Genomic DNA, 20000 nt, shown 5'->3' with positions numbered 1-20000 from the left:
TCTCTCTATCTCTCTCTTTCTCCCTCTATCTCTCTCTCTCTCTCATTCTCTCTCCTTTTTGGTCGAGATTTATAATATCGAGTATCATCGAATACGATATTATAAAGGAAATATATTTCCATACTAAATACATACTAACTGCTTTCTATTTCGTAAAATTCATTTTTAGTCGATCAAAGAGAGTTAATTGATTTAAAATTGCTTTCCCTCTCTCTCTCTCTCTCTCTCCTTCTCTCTCTCTCTCTCTCTCTTTCTTTCTTTTTTAATCTATCTATTTATTTATTTATCTATTTATCCATTTATCTATCTAATCTATCTATCCATCTATCTCTCTCACGTTACATTTCTTCAATACAACATTTTTTTTTTTTCGAACAAAATTATTCACATCTTTATAACATATTGATAATTTTATACTAATGAGATTAGATTAATTTTCTTTTTTTTTTTTTTTTTTTTAATTGTTATCAAATTTGTTTACGTACATACGTATATTGTTATTATTATCATTATTTTGTATATTTACAAAGATATCTCTCTCTCTCTCTCTCTCTCTCTCTCCCTCTCTCTTTCTCTCTCTCTCTCTCCTTTCTCTTTCTCTGTCTCAATTATTTTAAAACAGTTATTTACATTTATGTAATATTTACATATCTACACATGTATTATTGTTATTATTATTATTATTATTATTATTATTATTATTATTATTATTATTATTATTATTATTATTATTATTATTATTATTATTATTATTATTATTATTATTATTATTATTATTATTATTGTCACAGACACACACACACACACACATTAAAAAAAAAGAAATAAGTTTAATATAATAAATTTCAATCTGTCTATCATTCTCATATTTACGAAGGACGATGATTTCACATCATATCGATTTTATTTACGTACATAAATACATATATACATATATATGTACATATATATATATGTATGTATATATATATGTATATACATACATATACATACGTATAGGAGGAAATGCAAACAATGAGAACATGTGAGCTGGAGGCGAGAATATTATTTACATTGAAATTTTATATCGACGAAGGGTTAACGTAACGTAATTGTAAATGAATGCGAGCATACATCGATGGTGAAAATTTAATTATTCGAACGATGCATCGTCATCATCATCATCATCATCATCATCATCATCATCATCATCATCATCATTATCATTATCATTATCATTAACATAATAATAATAATAATAATAATAATAATAATAATATTAATCATTATCGTCAAGATCATCATAATCGTCATAATCATAATCATCATCATAATCATTATTTTTATCATCATCCTCATCATCATCATCATCGTCGTCGTCATGAATATCATCATCATCGAGACCGTGTGCAAATGTACGAGATATCAAGAAATTCGAATAAAATTTTATTTACGCTAACGATAGAGAGAGGAAACGAGCCATATTATTGGTAAGGGAGGTAATTATACATCTACATTGCCTTTTTGAAAATTTCTCTTCATAATTATCATGATAATTCGTTTGGTGTTTAATGTTGAATTCGATTGACATTCGAGCTTACTATGACTTTTATAACGATGCCGCTTTTTAATAAATTCGAACAACTAAAAATATTAGATTAAAAAAATGCAGGATAGATTTCGCGATAAAAGAAAAAAAAAGAAAAAAAAAGAGAGAGAGAGAGAGAGAGAGAGAAAAGGAAAGAAAAAAAAATTATCCTACGAAACTTATCTTATAAAACTTATATTTTATATACGACTTGAAATTTATTTTATTTTCAATAAACTTGACTTATTATATACAAAAATTTTAATAACCCTAAACTAACTAAAAAGTGATTTTATTTCCTTTCATATAAATATTTCACATTTACACACACGTATAATATATATAAATAAATATTGTTAATGAAATAAAATTAAAAATGAACCAATTAATTTCTCTTTTTAAAAAAACACACACACACACACACACACACACACATATATATATATACATAAGAAAACAAATATATAAAAAATGAAATATTTATACCTGTATATCTTTTTTTTTTTTTTCATTTTCACGCAATAAAAAGAATCGGCTTTTCAAATATACGCGCAAATATTTTTTTATAATTTCTTTATTTTAAGATCGCAAAGGATAAAAACTTTATTTACTCGCACAACTTCGAGATAGAAAAGAGAGAGACAGAGAGAGAGAGAAGAGAGAGAGAGAAAACAAAGACAAAAAAATTAAATAAAAAAAAAAAAGAAAGAAGAAAGAAAAAAATAGAAGAAAAAAACGAATAAATAAATAAAGAAAGAAAGAAAAAAAGAAAGAGAAAAAAAAGAAATAAATGAAGGCAAAAATGTATGTCCAATTGTTATAAATTCTCGTTGAAAAAAAAAAAAAAGTTTAACCAAAGTAAATTTGAAACTCTCCTATGTACGTATGTATGTACGTATGTATGTACGTATGTATGTACGTATGTATGTACGTATGTATGTACTTTTTTTACTTTTTCGAATTTAAGATCGTCAACGAGTAAAATAAGTCTCGTTGACGTCGTCCATTCGGAAAATTAACAAAAGCAAAAACCTTAACGTTATGAATGTATGTTACATAATTAGATATATTCATGAGCACGCACTATTCGTAACAAAGTAAATATCGTTCTCTACTTTTGGGAAATATATAATGATTCATAATTTAAAATATCACGACAGTATAAAATAAGGGACTATCTTTGGTGTATCTGTGAGAGAAACAGTTTCTCTTTTAGTAGGACTGTGTAGATTTATAAAGGCAACTCTTTAAACATGAGAAACTAGGTCGTTTTACACTGACAACAGGAACCATCATTTATTTACAAATTTTTACGGATTTATCAACGAAATATTTTCTCTCTCTCTCTCTCTTTCTCTCTCTTTCTCTCTCTTTCTCTCTCTCTCTCTCATTCGTTCGTTCGTTCGTTCGTTCGTTCGCCCTTCTTTTATTTACTTTCGAATATTTTTCATTTTCTTTTTATTTTAACATATGGATATTTTTTTAAAAGCAAGAGTGACAAAGCAAACCGAAAGAGAGGGATAGAGAGCGAGAGAGAAAGAAAAATTATACCGAGTGAAAATATAATGTCAAACAAAAGAAAATACGTATACAAATTCTCTCCCTTGTTAATTTGACGTTATTACAAAGTTTCGTTTATAAATCTATGAATGTACGTATATATGTATGTACATATATATGTATCTACGTATATATGTATGTACGTATATATGTATCTACGTATATATGTATTTATATATCTATCTCTACTACAACATGAAATATAAATACATATAAACTGGAATCGTTTTATTACTGACTAGAGTACTAACAATCATTTATTTACGAATTTTTACGGATTTATCAAGAAAATATTTGATTTCTCTCTCTCTCTCTCTCTCTCTCTCTCTCTCTCTCTTTTCTTTTATTTACTTCGAAAATTATTTTTTATTTTGTTTCTTTCATTTTGACACATTTTTTTTAAATCAAAGAGACAAAATAAACAAAGAGAGAGAAAGAGAGAGAGAGAGAGAGAGAGATAGAGAGAAAGAGAGAAAGAGAAAGAAATCATACCTGGTGAAAATATAATTTCGAATAAAAGAAAAATACATATAAAAATTCACTCGTTAATTTTAGGTTACAACAAAACTTTCATTTGTAAATAAATGCATGGTACGTATGTACGTATAACTATACATGTACTTAACTAGAACGTGAAATATAGGTATATATCATGTTTACCCTCGTTAACAATGTTGCTACTTTGGCATAATAACGAACCCTTTGTAAATATAATAGCTTATTAAATACCTCTGGAAAATAAGATTCATTAGTTTGCATGAAAACGAGCTAACAACAAGTATTTACTCTATATCGTTATTTGTCATTTGATTATTATTATTATTATTATTATTATTATTATTATTATTATTATTACTGTTATTAATATTACTATTATTATTATTATTATTATTATTATTATTATTATTATTATTATTATTATTATTATTATTATTATTATTATTATTATTATTATTATTATTATTATTATTATTATTACTATTATTATTATTACTATTATTATTATTAATCGAAAGATGAAACTTCAAGAAATAATGGAACGGAAACAGCATCAATGTTTTTAAAAAATAATAACGATTATTAATATTTCACTAGAAAAAAATGATATAATATTGTATTAATAATCCAAAATTGTTAGTCTTATATGTATTATATATATAAAAAATATATAATATATTAAATCAAAGAGACAAAATATATATACATATATTACGTGTATTGATTATCCGAATTCGGAGTACCTTTAAAGTGATTCGTAATCGTATAACATCAGTTAAAATAGAAGAAAAAAAAAAAAAATGAGAAAAAGGAAAAAGCATGCGTACACATACAGGCACGCGCGCGCGCGCGTTCGCAAATGTACACACACAAACATATATATATAAAAAAAAAAAAAAAAAAAAAAAAAAAAAATGGACCGAGAGATTCGAAAGAGAAGTGTGTCGAATAAAAATTGGAAACATCGAGGGGTTTTCAGGGATTTCGATAAGCGCGATAAAATCGATCGTTGGGGGAATTACGGTAGTAGTAGCTCGTTAATCCTTCGAGTGAAAATGCTCTCTCCGTATTTTTCTCGATGTCAGATTAGCTGTTTTTCTATTTTTGTTTTTTTTTTATTTTTTTGCTTTTTTTTTTCTTTCTTTTTCTTTTTCGTTATTTTATTATTCCTTTTGTATTCTTTTTTCTTTCTTCTTTTCTCTCTCTCTCTCTCTCTCTCTCTCTCTCTCTCTCTCTCTCTCTCTCGTTTGTACTTTTCCTTCTTTTTCCTTATTCTTTGCATTCTTTTTTTTTTTTTTGCATTTTTGTTTCTTACCTTCGTATTTATTTTTATTTATTTCTCCTTTTCTTTTTCATTTTTTATTTCTTTTTCTATAATAATCATTTCATTAATTCCTTCGAACGTTCGAAGGATAACACTCTTGATGGGGAATTACAATCTTTGGGTGAAAAATTAACGTAATCGTACGAACGATTTTAGTACGATACTTAATCTTTGCTAATGCCCAAGCAAAAGTTATTAATGAAATGGAACATACTGTGTACGTAAGCGTATTTGTATATGTATATGAAAGTAATAAAGAGAAAGAGAGAGAGAGAGAGAGTGAATGAGAGAGAGAGAGTGAGAAAGAGTTAGTGCAAGAAACGAGCGAAAAATGAATCGAAGAAATTTATGCCGGTTGTCCCAACTCGCAGACTAAATTTTCATTTCCTCGTCTACTACTACACTACTATTACTACTACTACAGTAGTGTTACTCAGGCATGCTCCCTTGCGCTGTTAGCTAATTTAGATTAAAACTTATGCCTAGGGATATTAATTTAGAGAGTAACACAGGCTACTAATAAACGGTAATGTTCGCTCATTGCGAACGTACTACTGCGAACGGCTGCATCTAAAAGACGTTATAATATATATACATATATACATATATATATATATATGTATGGATGTATGTATGTATGTATATAATATATACTTCTCTATCACGCTTTTTTCTTTTTTTATATTTTTTTCTTCTTCTTTTTCTCTTTTTTTTTTCTTTTTCTCTTTTTATGTAATCGATACCACGTTGTTGTTATCAAGATAATTTTTCAAATTTGTATATTTCATATTTCTTTATAAATAAAAATTAGCAAATTATAGAGATTCATTTTCATTTGAATTATTTTAATGAAAATATTAAATAATAATAATAATAATAATTATTATTATTAATTGTAATTATATATTTTATATACTTTGCTTTATGATGATCGCTTAAATGACGTCGAATGAAAATTTATATAAAATTATAAATGGATAATTATTCATTAAAATTAAATAGAGATAGTATTGAAGAAGATTTATCAATGATTATTTTTATTAATTATTATATTATTATTATTATTATCAAGTTATCACCTGTTGTATGATCGAACTAATTTATCTTTTATATCATTCTCATTAAAAAATGAGAAAACCATTTAGGATTCATTTCAAATAAAATAGTGAATGAACGAGTGAAAATTTCGATTAAAATAAAATAACAACAAAAAAAAAAAAAAAAAAAAAAAAAAAAAAAAAAAAAAAGAAAAGAACAAAGGAACGTAAAAAGAAGTAGCAAAAAAGAAAAAGCAGAAAAAAGAAAATACATCAATAATTATTGTAATTTAATTTAATTATATTTGTAAACCAATCTGAATATGAATAACGAACATGAATAAAATGAATGAAAATATGTATGTGTCATTTTTTTCTTTCTTTTTTTCTTTCTTTTGGATCGTTCGCAAAAAATCAAATCTCATTAATGAACGAATATACATACATACATACATATATATATATATATATATATAAACAAATATTCAATGAATAAAAACGTTCGATGATAATCATAATTAATAAATATAATTAATAAATGTCTAATGTTTATTTATATTTTTTTTTTCTTTTTTCTTTCTTTTCTTTTCACCGACAGAGATCGATATTACAGAATCGAGTCGTCGTAGTAGAAGACGAATTTAAAATTCATAGAGAAAAGGGTAGAATATATATATATATATATATATATATATATATATATATATAAATATATCAAAAGGGAAAAGTGGAAAACCGGTTGGTGGATGGGAAAAGTGATCGGTGAAATTTATGCGAATCGTTCGTTGGGTAGGTAAATATGAAGAGGGGAAGAGTTGTTCGGCTACGATTCGATTTACGCGATTTATCGTTCTGCGAAGTGACATCCTAGCATGTTTGTGTATATGTATATATATATATACATATATATATTTGTGTACATATGCGTATACGAGTAGCTACGCGTGGATTAGGTTTCAAGGGACAGGAAACGCTAATGAAGGGCGGCAGGGTTGGAAAGGGTTTGGATATCGTTTGCATGGGACGAGAAAACCAGAGAGAAAATTTTCAAATTTGTGTTTATGTCCTGAAGCTAGTTACCCTCCTCTCTTTCTCTCTCTCTCTCTCTCTCTCCTTCTCTTTTATATATATATATATATATGTTTATTTTATATTTATATATCTATATTATATATTATATTATTTTATTACTATTTTACTATTATATATTAAATCATTATATATATATATATATATAGAATAATGAAAAGAAAAAGTAAAATATAATTGTAGTTATTCATTTCGAAAAAATTATTTTAGAAGTAATTGTTTTGAGATTGAAATAAAAAAAAAAAGTGTTTATAATTTCTTTTTCTTTTTTTTTTCTTCTCTCTTTTTCTTTTTTCCTTTTATTCAAAAATATTCATATAAACATGTTGATATATTATGATTCTGAAATCAAAAGTTTATTTTGCGTATAAAATTTATAATGAATCTAATCAATGGAAATAAAATTAATCGACTGATAAAAAAGAATTATAACTACGAATAAAAATTATAATTTAACAAAATTATATATATATATATATATATATATATATATATATATATATGTATATACTACAACGTCGCATTTCATTAATAATAATAATAATAATAATAATAATAATAATAAAAATAATAATAATAATAACTTAGAAAGAAAAAGAATATTTTTCGTAGAAAATAAGTATTAATCTTAAAAACTTACAAAAATGAACATTTTAATTAATTTAAAAGCTTCGTATATATAAAATTAAAAGTATTAAGAACAAAAAATGATAACGTACCATCGCAGAAAAAACATTACATCTTCTTATTTATAAAATTTGTATTTCGTATTCGTTTTATTATTTCCATTTTCTTAATTTTTTTGCTTTTATTTTTTTTTTTTTTTTAATTTCTTATATATTTCTTTTCTTTTCTCCTCTTTGGTTTTTCTTTTTTTTCTTTTTTCTTTTTTTCTTTTCCTTTCAAATACATAATCAATAATTAATACGTTGGACCAACTGAATGGTATCAAAATTAAGCGAATATGATACAACCAACCCTCTCCTTCTCTTCCTTCCCCTACTTCTTCTTCATCTACCTACCTGCATTACTACTAATAACCGATGTTGGAGCGAACATTAGCATTTCCGGGCGCTCAATTTTCATGAATTATGCAAAATCCCGATCACGGTGTATATGCACATATTTATGAACTTGTATTATTTATGCACGAGTGTTTTCTGTGTAAAGACAGACAATCCAACGCAACGCAACGCAACTGAACAGAATAGAACAAAACGCAACGATCGAATGAAAAGAACAAAAGTTTTTTGATTTTCTTTATGAGAAATAACATTTATCTGTCTCTTATATTTGTAACAATTAAATGATTAAAATATAAAAAAAAAAATATATATATATATAATCTTTTTTATATTTTTTTCTTCTCGTGTTTTTCTTTTTTTTTTTTTTTTTTTTTTTTTTATTAAAGACTACGACAAATAAATATATATTTAGAGACTCAATGATTCTCTTCGTGACAATAATTAAAATAAAATAGAAAGGAAGATAATAATTTTTTCTTTCGCATAAATTTTTCTTTTTGCATCGAATTTTTTTTTCCTTTCTTTCTTTTTTTTTTTTTATCCCTTTCAGAAAATAAAAGACTGACGTTCCCAAAAAAAAGTTAACTTTTTTTTTAAAGAAAAGAAAAAAAAAAAATAAAAAAAGAAATAAAAGATAAGAGAAAAATCATCTCTTTTGCAATTTTTTTCATTAATTCTTCTCTTTTTTTATAATTTTTTTTTTTTTTGTTTCTTTTTAATTATTATTAAAGACTTTTACGGAAAAAGAGAGGAAGGGTAAAGGACGAAAAAGGAAAGAATATTTCGTATCTTAATAATTCTTTTCGTTGGGGAAACACTCGATGATACAAAAGGGTTAACTTTGATTAATGGAACCAAATGAAAATCCAGCACGAATTCCAGGAATACTACGTGCAACCAGGCGACGATTTATCAATTATGTAATCGTCATAGTACGATGCGCATGCGCACTCGGTTATTCATCGTATCTCAATTAATGTACGAATCTTTTGTTCTATGTACGTACGTATATAGATACGTATGTAATGTTCCTATGTAATCGGAATACCATTTCATCGTAGTTCCTCGAGTATTTCAACTTGTTCCTTTGTTAAATTGACATTGTTTCAAATTTCAATAGAAAAGTAAAATTTGTTAAATTTCTTCGTTATAATGTAAATCATTGGATGGGAACATTCATTAGCTTAGAAATTAATCAGGGATGTTAGATTGACTGTACGTATGTGTACGTATGTGTACATTATTTACATATAAATTATTACATTAATCTTTATTATTTTTTATACATTTTTTAGAACTCATATAATAATTCTTTTTTTTTTCAACTCATAGCATATTCTCTTTAAAAAAATTTTTCTTTTTTTTTTTTTTTTTTTTTTTTTTTTTTTTTTTTTACATATGTAACACGTCAATTATTTTAATGAAACATTTGGAAAAAAATTCGAAATACATAGCTATACTCTCTCTGTCTCTCTCTCTCTCTCTCTCTCTTTGTTACTATCAAAGATCGATCAATATGTAATTATTTATATATAATTATTTCGTATATCTAAATAAATAAAAGAACAACAACAACAGTAATAATGACGATAGTAATTAATTTTCATTAGAATTTTTATTTATTTTATTTCATTCGTACGATATTATAATATTATTGTTATTACAATTCTTTTTTTTCTTTTTTTTTTTTTTTCTCTTTCACGGCGCTTATATATTTTCATTTTTTATTATTGCATTGTTTAATTAAAATATTAAACATAAAAACTTTCTATTAATATTTATTAATCAACACGGTACATATGGGACGAACGATCATTAGATAAATTACGTTATCCCTTCCTTTTCCCTCCGTGTTCTAAGAAAATATTAAAAAAAAAAAAAAAAAAAAAAAAAAAAAAAAAAAAAAAATGATGAGAAAAATAAGTGAGAAAAAAATAATGGCCGAGAAAATTGTCCAGGAAAGATAAATTTTTTTCAAAATGAAGAAAAAAAAATGCGTATGAAATGTACGTACTTACATTTCGTCCGCACACGTATTTATATAATATATATATATATATACACGTACGTACATACATTGCACTGTATACAGGGTGTCGCAAATAAAAGAATTTAATAAAAAATAAAAGAAATTCTAATGAAGAAATTAATTATTTAAAAATCTAATAGATAATAAAAGAATCTAATAAAATGAAAGAAAAAAGAAAAGAAAAAAATTACACGAACGTTATTGCAAAAAATGCTTCTTCATCGTAAAGTTACAATGGATATATTGAACGAAACGATAAAAGAGGCGATTGATGGGCAATGACAAAAGAGAAAGAGAGAGAGAGAGAGAGAGAGAGAGAGAGAGAAAAGAAGAAAAAAAAACTTGTAACACCCTGTATAAAAGTAAGAAGTAAGTAACACGTATTCGGAGTTTGATATCAGTGCAACGAAAACGCACGATGGTTATATTATAACATATATACAAGGCAAACCCAAAGTAATTTCCACGGTCACGTAGATAGGTGGTCATGTCTCGCGATCTCTCAGATGGGTAATATCGTTCCTCCGAAAGGAGTTACCATTCCCTCTCTATTCCTCTCATCCTCATCCTCTCTCTCTCTCTCTCTCTCTCTCTTTTCCACTGTTATACTCTTAAAAGAGAGTTTTTGGTTTAGAAATTTTTAAAAATCTTTTTTTCTTTTTTTTTTTCTTGTTCTGTTTGTTTCTACTTTCTTTTTTCTTTTTGTTTTTTTCTTTTTTTTTTTTTCTTTTTCTTTTTTTTTTCTTTTTTTATTAAACTTTTCACTTCTTCTTCGATCTCGACAAAGAACACGCGAATTGAATCATAAAATTATTTATCCGTAAAATTAATTAGAATAAATCAAGAATTTATTCATCAAATTGTTCGTTCTAACGATATAAAAATTGTAAAGTTTTAATAATTATTGAACAATGTTTGTGATGGTAGTTTTTGTTTCTTTTTTCTTTTTTTTTTTTGTTTGTTTGTTTGCTTGTCTGTTTGTTTTTATGTTTCTAAACGAAGGAACATTGTTCCTCGCGATATATCACTTTTAACGAAACTGATCAGAGAGAAATATCTGATAAAATTAATTATATCGTTCGATATAAATGATATAGATCAATATAGGAAAAGTAATTATATTGATTAATTTGGATCGATCATTTTTTTCTTTTTTTTATTTTTTTGCTTCTTCAAATTAAAAGAACATTATATCATTTGGAAATGTAATTAACCCAGTAATATCTTGTGTTCTTTACAAATGCGTTAATTCAAATTTATTAATTTTTCAAGGTATATGAAATTTCGCATAAATCGATGAAAAATTATATTTATTATCTTTGAAGTGTTGGAAAAATAATAGGGGAAAGAAAAAATTTCTTTTCCTTTTCTTTCCGTCTTTTTATTTTTTGTTTCTTTTTTTTTTCATTTTTTTTTTTTTTTTACATTTATAACTTCATTTCATTTTCTCGGAAATAAATTTCGTACACTTTATTAAAAATGTCTTTGAATTTTTATTGTCTTTTTCTTTTTTCTCCTTGTTTCTTTAGAATTACAATCGCGCAGCTATATATTTCATCGTCACCGAAGAAAAATTTTTCTAAACGTAACTACTATAATAAATATGACACGGAAGGTCTTGGTATTTTAATGAAAAAGAAAAAAAAGGAAAAAAAAGAAAAAAAAAAAAAAAGAAAAAGAAAAAAAATACAACTTTTCATAAGATAACAATAAGATATAAAAAGATATATATTGTTATCTCGCGTATGTTTTGTTAGAGAGAAAAGAAAATTTCGATGAAAAATAATCTATTTCTATGATCTTAAAATTGGAATATCTTTCATTAATCATGATCGAACTTGTTTTTTGCCCGATCAACCACAAGACAAACTCTTTTTTATCTTTTATCTCATGAAAACACTATCAATACATTTTCTATCGTGACATTAAAAGTAAAAGGAAAAAATGTAGAAACGTTTGCCAGAGAAATAAGTTAGATAAATGAAAATTTAATACGTACGTATATACGTGCGTATAAAATTCAAATATGATTCGAGAATGGAATTATATTTAATTAAGAGGAGAGAGAGAGAAAAAAAAACCAAGTTCAAGGGGAAGAAAAGGGAAAATATATTTGTTTTCTTTTCTTTTTTTTTTTTTAACAAAGGACAAAACGTCGAACACCATTATAACAATGTAGTTTAAAGGGATATAACGAAAGTTCCTATATTGTTGTTGTTGAGAGCTGATGGGAGAGGAGAGGGTGGTTGGACGGGGTGGAGGGGGCTGGGCCAACAAAAGTTTCCAACTTGATTTTAATATTCAATTACTCCTTTTCGAGACTTTTTAAGGTTAATTTTCTTTCCCTTTTTTTCTTTCTTTTCTTTCTTTTTTTTCATTTCTTTCCTTTTTTTTTCCCCCTCACGAATCGTAAAACGTAAAAAAGCCTAACCGCAAAACTTTTAGAAAGTCTTGAAAAAGAAATGATTGATTTTTAAACCCGGCTTAGAAAACTTTTGATATTCGACCGGTATTTTGGAGTGTTTAAAAATAAAAAAAAAAAAGGAAAAAAAAAAAAAAGAAAGAAAAAAGAAAGAAAAATTATTATTCTTCCTCGCGTCGGTACATAAAAATCAAGGAGAAAGATTAATATTTTTCCGTTCGAACGAATGAAATAATTTGAAAAAGAAAAAAATAGAAAAAGAAAACAAAAAAAAAGATGCGTTCGAAAAAGAAAAAAAGAAACAAAAATAATTAATGCCTACGAAACGTTAGAAAGAAAGGAAGAAAGAAAGGGGGAAAAAAAAGGAAAGAAAAAAGAGAGAAAAAAAAAGAAAAAAAGAAAAATGAAAGATGATAAATGATAAAAAGATAAAAGAAAGTGCGATTAAATTCGTAAAATTTGAATTTTATTAAATATAAAAATTCGATGAAGCGATGATACGTTGTAAAAAAAAAAAAAAAAAAAAAAAAAAAAAAAAAAAAAAAATATATATATATATAATAAAAGTATCCATCTAAATGTGAGAAAATTACGTGAATTAGTGTGGAAAAAAAAAAAAAAAAAAAAAAAAGAAAAAATGATGTTGGTCGTTAAGTCGTCGCTTTAATTGAATTACATCGAACACGTAGTTGGACAAGTCGCGATAATAGAAGTCAAAGTGGACAAAACTCGTTTTCTTTTTTTCTTCTTTGGTTCTTCAAATGAAACATGACGACAACGGTGACGACGGTGACGACAAAAAAGAAAGAGAGAGAGAGAGAGAGAGAGAGACGAAGAATCGGCTAGTAGCGATTTTCTCTGGGAACTATCGTTAGCTTTGAAATTGGGCCGAGTGCTAATTAACGTCTAATTAATCGAACTACGTGCGATGGCAGCTTCCAATTACGCTTCTCCGATAGATTAGCCGAGTCTCTTATTGTAGTATCGTCATATAATATGTTTCGGCTTATTGTAAGTATCACGATTAAGGTTGGTGATCGTCAAATTACAAATTATCGACTTCTCCTTTTTCTTTTCTTTTTTTTCTTCTTTCTTTCGTTTTTGTTTCTTTTCTTTTTTTTTTTTTTTTTTTTTTGTTACTTTATTTTCTTATTTTTTCTCTTCTTTTTTCTTTTCTTTTTTTTTTTTTTTTTTTTTTTTTTTTTTCTCGTACCCACCTTCTTCCTCTTCTTCTCCTCATTGCGGCAATAATCTTATCGTGGATCATTAATAATCTGATTGTATATAGTATAAACGAAAGAGAAAAAAGAAAAAGAATTCTTTATCGTCAATGAAAAATTTAATGTAATTAAATTCGTCCAAGTTTATCGAGTATATTTAAAGTATAAAACGATTAGAGACAAAATTTATTTCATCTTACTTGTAACGATTAATTATTTTCTACGAATCGATCCATCGTTTTCTTCTTTTTTTTTTTCTTGTTTTTTTTTCTTTTCTGATAAAAATAAAACTCAATCTTGATCGGTTTTTTTTTTTTTTTTTTTATAATCTCATATAATACTTATACTTTATCGCATATTTGCCAAAAAATTACTCCATAAAAGTCAATACGTCCTTGTACTAATCGCGACTACTCATAATACATTAATTATCATAGGGTCTCGTTATAATATTTTTTTTATAAGTATAACAAAATAGATGTTGTATTAAAACTTATAAAAAAAACAAAAGAATATTATGTATAAATTTTTTGAATATAAAAAAGAAATATATATATATATATATGTATATATATTTACACACACATATATCTAACAAAACAATTATCGATCATAATCGAGGAGTAAGAAGACCAATCGTTTAAATCAAAGCGTTCGATTTATTTTTTCACGTTTGATCGATTAAAACGCATAAGGAAAAAAAAGAAAAAACGTAAAAATTCCATATATTTTCATTATCATCCACAACAATAAAAGTGATTTAATTCCATTAGTGTGTATACGATGAAAAAAAAATTCACTATATTTTTTTTCTCTCCTTTTCTTCTTTTTTTTTGTTTTCGTTTCTACAATACCACCATCCTCCCTTCTCCATACTTTTCTTTTTTCTTTTTAACTTTTTACTTTTTCTTTTATTTTTTTTTTCTTTTTTTTTTTTTTTAATTTTCTTATTTTCCTCTAATGTAACCTGCGTGACAACGTTCAACTATGATGATGATGATGATTGCATGCCCGTTCTGGCAATTAGTGCCAACCGGTGTACGGGTATCGTCGATTGATAAAATTGTTAAATCGAGCAGGACCGGGGAGGTAAATCGACTGCTATAGGCTGCTCTCGTGGCTTCAAACAAGGAGGGTCGAGAGTATCGTAATTGGAGGGTCGTTGTCGGTACTAGACCTTCAAATTCGATTGCAACTCTCTCCCTGCACCCCCACCACACCTCTATCCCATTCCGCCCCTTCCCACCTCTTTACCCCCCACCAACTTCCCTACTACCATACCCCTCCTCCTATCATACCACCCCCCCCCTTCTATTACTTTTCCACTCTCGTTTTTTGCGGTCCAGAGTTATACTCCATCAAAGTTAATACGCTCACTCTGCCTTTGGATACGTAACACGAGCTACATACATACACACATACATACATATATACATACATACATACATGCATACATATGTACATCCATTATTTCGTTTTATTTTCTCTTTTATTTATTTTCTTTCTATTTTCAATTTTTTCATTTCAATATTTTCTTTTTTTCTTTTATTGTTCTTTATTCGTCATTACTTTCTCACCCCGTGCAATCACTGTTTTTGAAACTGCTATTACGTTTCATTTTTTTGTGTGTTCTTTTAATTTTCTTTTCTTTCGTTTTTTTTTTTTGTTTTTCTTTTTTTCTTTTTTAAAGCAGAAGCTCGAAACAAATTATTCAAATCAACTCGATCGGTTATTTGTAACAAAAATTAATTCTAATATGTGCATATATATATATATATATATATGTATATGTTAATTATTATAAAAATCAAAAGATAATTTAAAAATTTTATTCATTATTTTCTTTTACCATCGAATATGTGCATTAAAATAGAACGTGTGATTATTAAAAATAATATATTAGGAAATATAAATATATTATATAATAATTAATGTAAAAATTCAATGATATATGTAACGTATATATAGATATATATAATTTTTTTTTTATTACTTTTTTTTTATTATATATATATATATACACACACGCATATCATACTTTATATTTATATTATATATATTATATAAAGTAAAAGAAAAATAAATAAAATTATATATATATATATATATATATATATATATATATATATATATGAATTATTTGAAAAAAAAAAAGGATGATAAAATAATCGCACATTTCAACTTCGCATTTTCAATTTGAAAATGATGATAGATCTAAAAAAGAAAAAAAGAAAGAAAGGAGGAAAAGGAAAGTACTTTTACTGATAAGATCGAGCCAAAGAGATTATTTAAATATAGTAACGGCCTTGTGTGCCAACTACTCGGACCTCTTCTATTGTTCCTCTCTAGAGTCTTAACGACCATGATACAAAGGAGAAAGACCGCGCTAAGTTTACGCTTCGATAACCGTTCAAACTTTGTTGAACTTTTTACTCAGCTTTTCTCCCTCTGTCGTCTCTCAGATCTAGAATAGAAAGAGACAGGGTGAGAGGGAGAGAGAGAGAGCTAGAGAAAAGAGGAAAAGCTTGACGGAAGAGTGGAAAATAAGATGGTGTTGATGGAGGATAAGAAGGAAGGGAGAAAAGAGAGGAGAAAGGATCTGAAAGGTGGTAACTCGTATACCGAATTGATATCATTTTCTATCTTACACGTTTCTTTCGACAGAAAGACGAAAACGAAACTTTTGGACATTGAAAATATAATAGAAATATTATATTTAATAAGATCGTTGTTGTATTATATTCTCCATCATTTTCAATCGTTAGTATCTGTTATCTTCTGCAAAATGGCAAATGTTATTATCGAGCGTTTCAATAGAAACAAAAAAGACGTGATAGGAGAAAAATTTTTCTTTTAAAAACAAAAAGATATTTCGATATGGTCGAATTGTGATTTTTTGCGTTTTAAGGTTCATCAGTATTTTTTTTTTGTTTGTTTGTTTGTTTGTTTTTTCCTTTCTTTCTTTCTTTCTTTTTTGTCCGCTTTTTTTCCTTTTTTTCTGTTTTTTTTTTTTTTTTTTTTTTTTACGTTGACACTTTGTACACCTACAATGTGTATACAATGTGTGTGTACGTATATTTATAATAAAAAATATTCTAACAACGATAATAATAGTATTAGATTTGTCATTTGTAAGTTTGTCTTTTTTTTTTTTTTTTTTTTTTTTTTTTTTTTTTTTTTTTTTTTTTTTTTTTTTTTTTATTAGCCTTCGTTTATAATATTATAAATGTATAATAATTTTAACAATTAAAACACTGTATAATTTCTAACGAAATTTATTTTATAAGGTAATTAAAAAAAAAAAATGTCACAATTTTTAAATATCTAATTGTTATCGAACTCACAAATATGTAATATTTATTTAATTCTAGATAATAATATATCTAAAGAATAAATATATTTAAAGAATATTTATAAAAAATCAAATCTATTTCATAATAATGCGATAATAGAAATATTTCTTTTCCTTTCCTCTTTTTTCTTTTTCTTTTTTTTTTTTTTTTTTTTTTTCTTAATCGTTGATTCATAATTTCTTTTCATTTAGTCTGTTTATCCAAAGAAACGATAAACATTAATATCCATAATTAAAAAAATTTCTTTCGTATCAATACAAGTATGAAATTTTCTATTCAAATATTTCTAATCCTTTAATAATTATTTCCAAAAGCAAATTAGATACGTCTATCCGTATTTATTTTTTCTTTTTTTTTTTTTTTCTCTTGAACATACTCATATCATATCCAAGAAGAAAAAGAAGAAGAAGAAGAAGAAAAAAAGAAAAAAGAAAGAAAAAAATTTCGATCATACAAATAAATCGTTTTTCTTTTCTCTTTCTTTTTTTTTTTCCTTTCTTTTTTCTTTTCGTTTTTTTTCTTTTTTCTTTTTTTCCGTATTCCAAGAATAGGAAAATACTGAAAATCGTCGTCGTAGTCCGTTGTTCGGCGAATTTTACGAGATAACTGTATAAGATAGGGACAGCATTCAATCCTAAGGGAACAGTTACGATCATAGCCCATTAAACGTGTGTTGCAGTTGCGGGAATACACTCTGACGGAGACCTATCACGAGGACGACGTCGAGGTCGAGTTCGTAAGCAATGACAATCTACTATCGAGCAATCCAACCCCAAGAGGAATCGATCCGAACAGAGACCTAAACGAGGCCATAGCGGAGGAACGAAGGGAAATGGACACTCAGAGATACAGGTAGAGACCATCTTCCTCGACCCTTCTATCCTATCCTCTCCCTCTTTTCTCTCTCTTCCTTTCCTTCTCTAACTCATTTGTCCTAGTCTTATTTTTTTTTTTTTTTTTATGAGCGATAAATCACTAAAGAGTAAGATCTCGAAAAATCGTTCATTTTTTTTTCATCAATGAATCTCTTTCTTTTTTTTTTTTTTTTTGTAAATATCTTAAAATATTTTATCATTTTCTCTCTCTCTCTCTCTCTCTCTCACTCTCTCCTCTCTCTCTCTCTCTTTCTCTCTCTCTCTATCTATCTATCTATCTATCTATCTCTTTTTTTCTCAGTCTTTATCGTTATATTTCTCTGTCTTTCTTTCTTTCCATACGTAACTATCTTTATCTATCTTTTAGCTAGTTTCCCCGTCTCTCTTTCTCTCTCTCTCTCTCTCTCTCTCTCTTTTCGTCAATTTCTATTTCTGTTTCTCTTATTTTATCTCGATCTATCTCGATGAGAACTCTTAGAAGAGAACTGCAACGATGCATATAACAATCTTTGAGAATCACGGATAAAAGGAAGGATTTTGAGAGAAAATGTCGGGCGTCTCTATGGCGGTCCGTGCGTCTGTTTTCTTGCAAAAACTCATTCCCTCTCTCTCTCTCTCTCTCTTCTTTCTTTCTCTTTCTTTCTCTTTCTCTTTCTTTCTCTCTCTTGGGTGACTACGAAAGTACGGTTAGTAGTTCGGTTGCCGTTGTCGTCGTTGTCGTTGTCGTTGTCGTTCTAAAACAGTCCGAAACTTTTACTCGGCAGAATCGTGCGGAACGAAAAGAAGGAGAAAGAAAAATAAGAATAAAAAAGGAAAGAAGAAGAAGAAGAAGAAGAAGAAGAAAAAGAAAAAGAAGATTAGAGTAGAAGGTGGAAACGTGATTTCTCTCGAAATCGACACGGTTCATGGAACGTTATATTTCTCTTTTCTTTCTTTTCCCTTTCCTTACTTTTCCGTATCTTTTTTCTCGTTTCAAACGTAACGAAAAACATTTTTCTAATGAGATGCGAAATTTCTTTTTTCCCATTTTCTCTTTTCGACGTTCTCATTTCTTTCTCTAGAAGATAATTAACCCGATCGAGTAAAGTTAACGCGACCCGGGTATCATTCGCGAAGGATTTCGTTGAGACGTTCGTTTATAAAAAAAAAAAAAAAAAAAAAAAAAGAAGAAGAAAGAAACAGAAAGGAAAAAAAGGAAAGGAAGAAAAAGAAGAACTCTTCAACGACGATCAATTTCGACGATTGCGAATTCGAAGATCGACGATCGTGAATTTCGTAGATCGATGATTAGATTGAACGCGGTACTTCTTTTTCTTTTTTTTTTCTTTTTTTTTTTTTTTTTGTTTTACTTTTCCCTTTTTTTCTTTTCCTCCTTATTCCTCGATATTCCTTAACTCAAATGATTACTCTCGTCCTTTCCTTGGCCCTCGCGTGTAAAACATCAAAGAACGAAAGACGATATCGTTAAATTCTCTTCATAGAACTTTCTTCCCTCGCATAGTTATCGATATTATCAAGAACAAAGGTCCTTCAGTCATGCAAGCGGAAGAAGACAAGAAGGGAGAAAGAAGGAGAGAAAAAGAGAGAGAGAGAGAGAGAGAGAGGGAGAGAGAGAGAGAGAGAGAAATAGAGAGTGAGAGAGAGAAAGAGAGAAAGAAAGAAAGAAAGAAACAGAGACAGTTGCTCCAAAAGATACTCCTGTAAAGTGCACTGAGACAGCTTCAATGGACTCTCTCAAAGAGGTTTTGAAATAGGACTTCATCGACTAAACAGCTTGGAAAGAGTGACTTCAACCCCTTCTCGAAAACCCCTTTCATCCTTCTATCTCTCTCTCTCTCTCTCTTTCTCTCTCTCCCTCTCTCTTTCTCACTCCCTTCTTCTTCTTCTCTTTCTATCTTAAATAAAGAACCAACTCTCTTGCATACATATGCGAAGAAGAATGTTCTCTCACTCTTTCACTCACTCACTCTCTCTCTCTCTCTCTCTCTCTCTCTCTCTCTC

The 20000-nt window shown here is 27.1% G+C and overlaps 1 protein-coding gene across 7 annotated transcripts in view; it reads left to right on the top strand.

The window, feature by feature from the left end:
- The window catches only part of LOC124947503, a 195053-nt gene that overhangs the window by 164291 nt on the left and 10762 nt on the right, over nucleotides 1-20000 (top strand). For all 7 annotated transcript variants that reach the window (XM_047489741.1, XM_047489740.1, XM_047489734.1 and 4 more), the window contains exon 6: nucleotides 17804-17976. In XM_047489741.1, the coding sequence (XP_047345697.1) occupies nucleotides 17804-17976 (173 nt within the window). The remainder of the gene's footprint in view (nucleotides 1-17803; nucleotides 17977-20000) is intronic.

The sequence above is a fragment of the Vespa velutina genome, chromosome 3 (genome assembly GCF_912470025.1).
Source record: "Vespa velutina chromosome 3, iVesVel2.1, whole genome shotgun sequence".
In the NCBI taxonomy this organism is placed as follows: Eukaryota; Metazoa; Arthropoda; class Insecta; order Hymenoptera; family Vespidae; genus Vespa; species Vespa velutina.
This window is presented reverse-complemented; position numbering and strand designations above follow the sequence as displayed.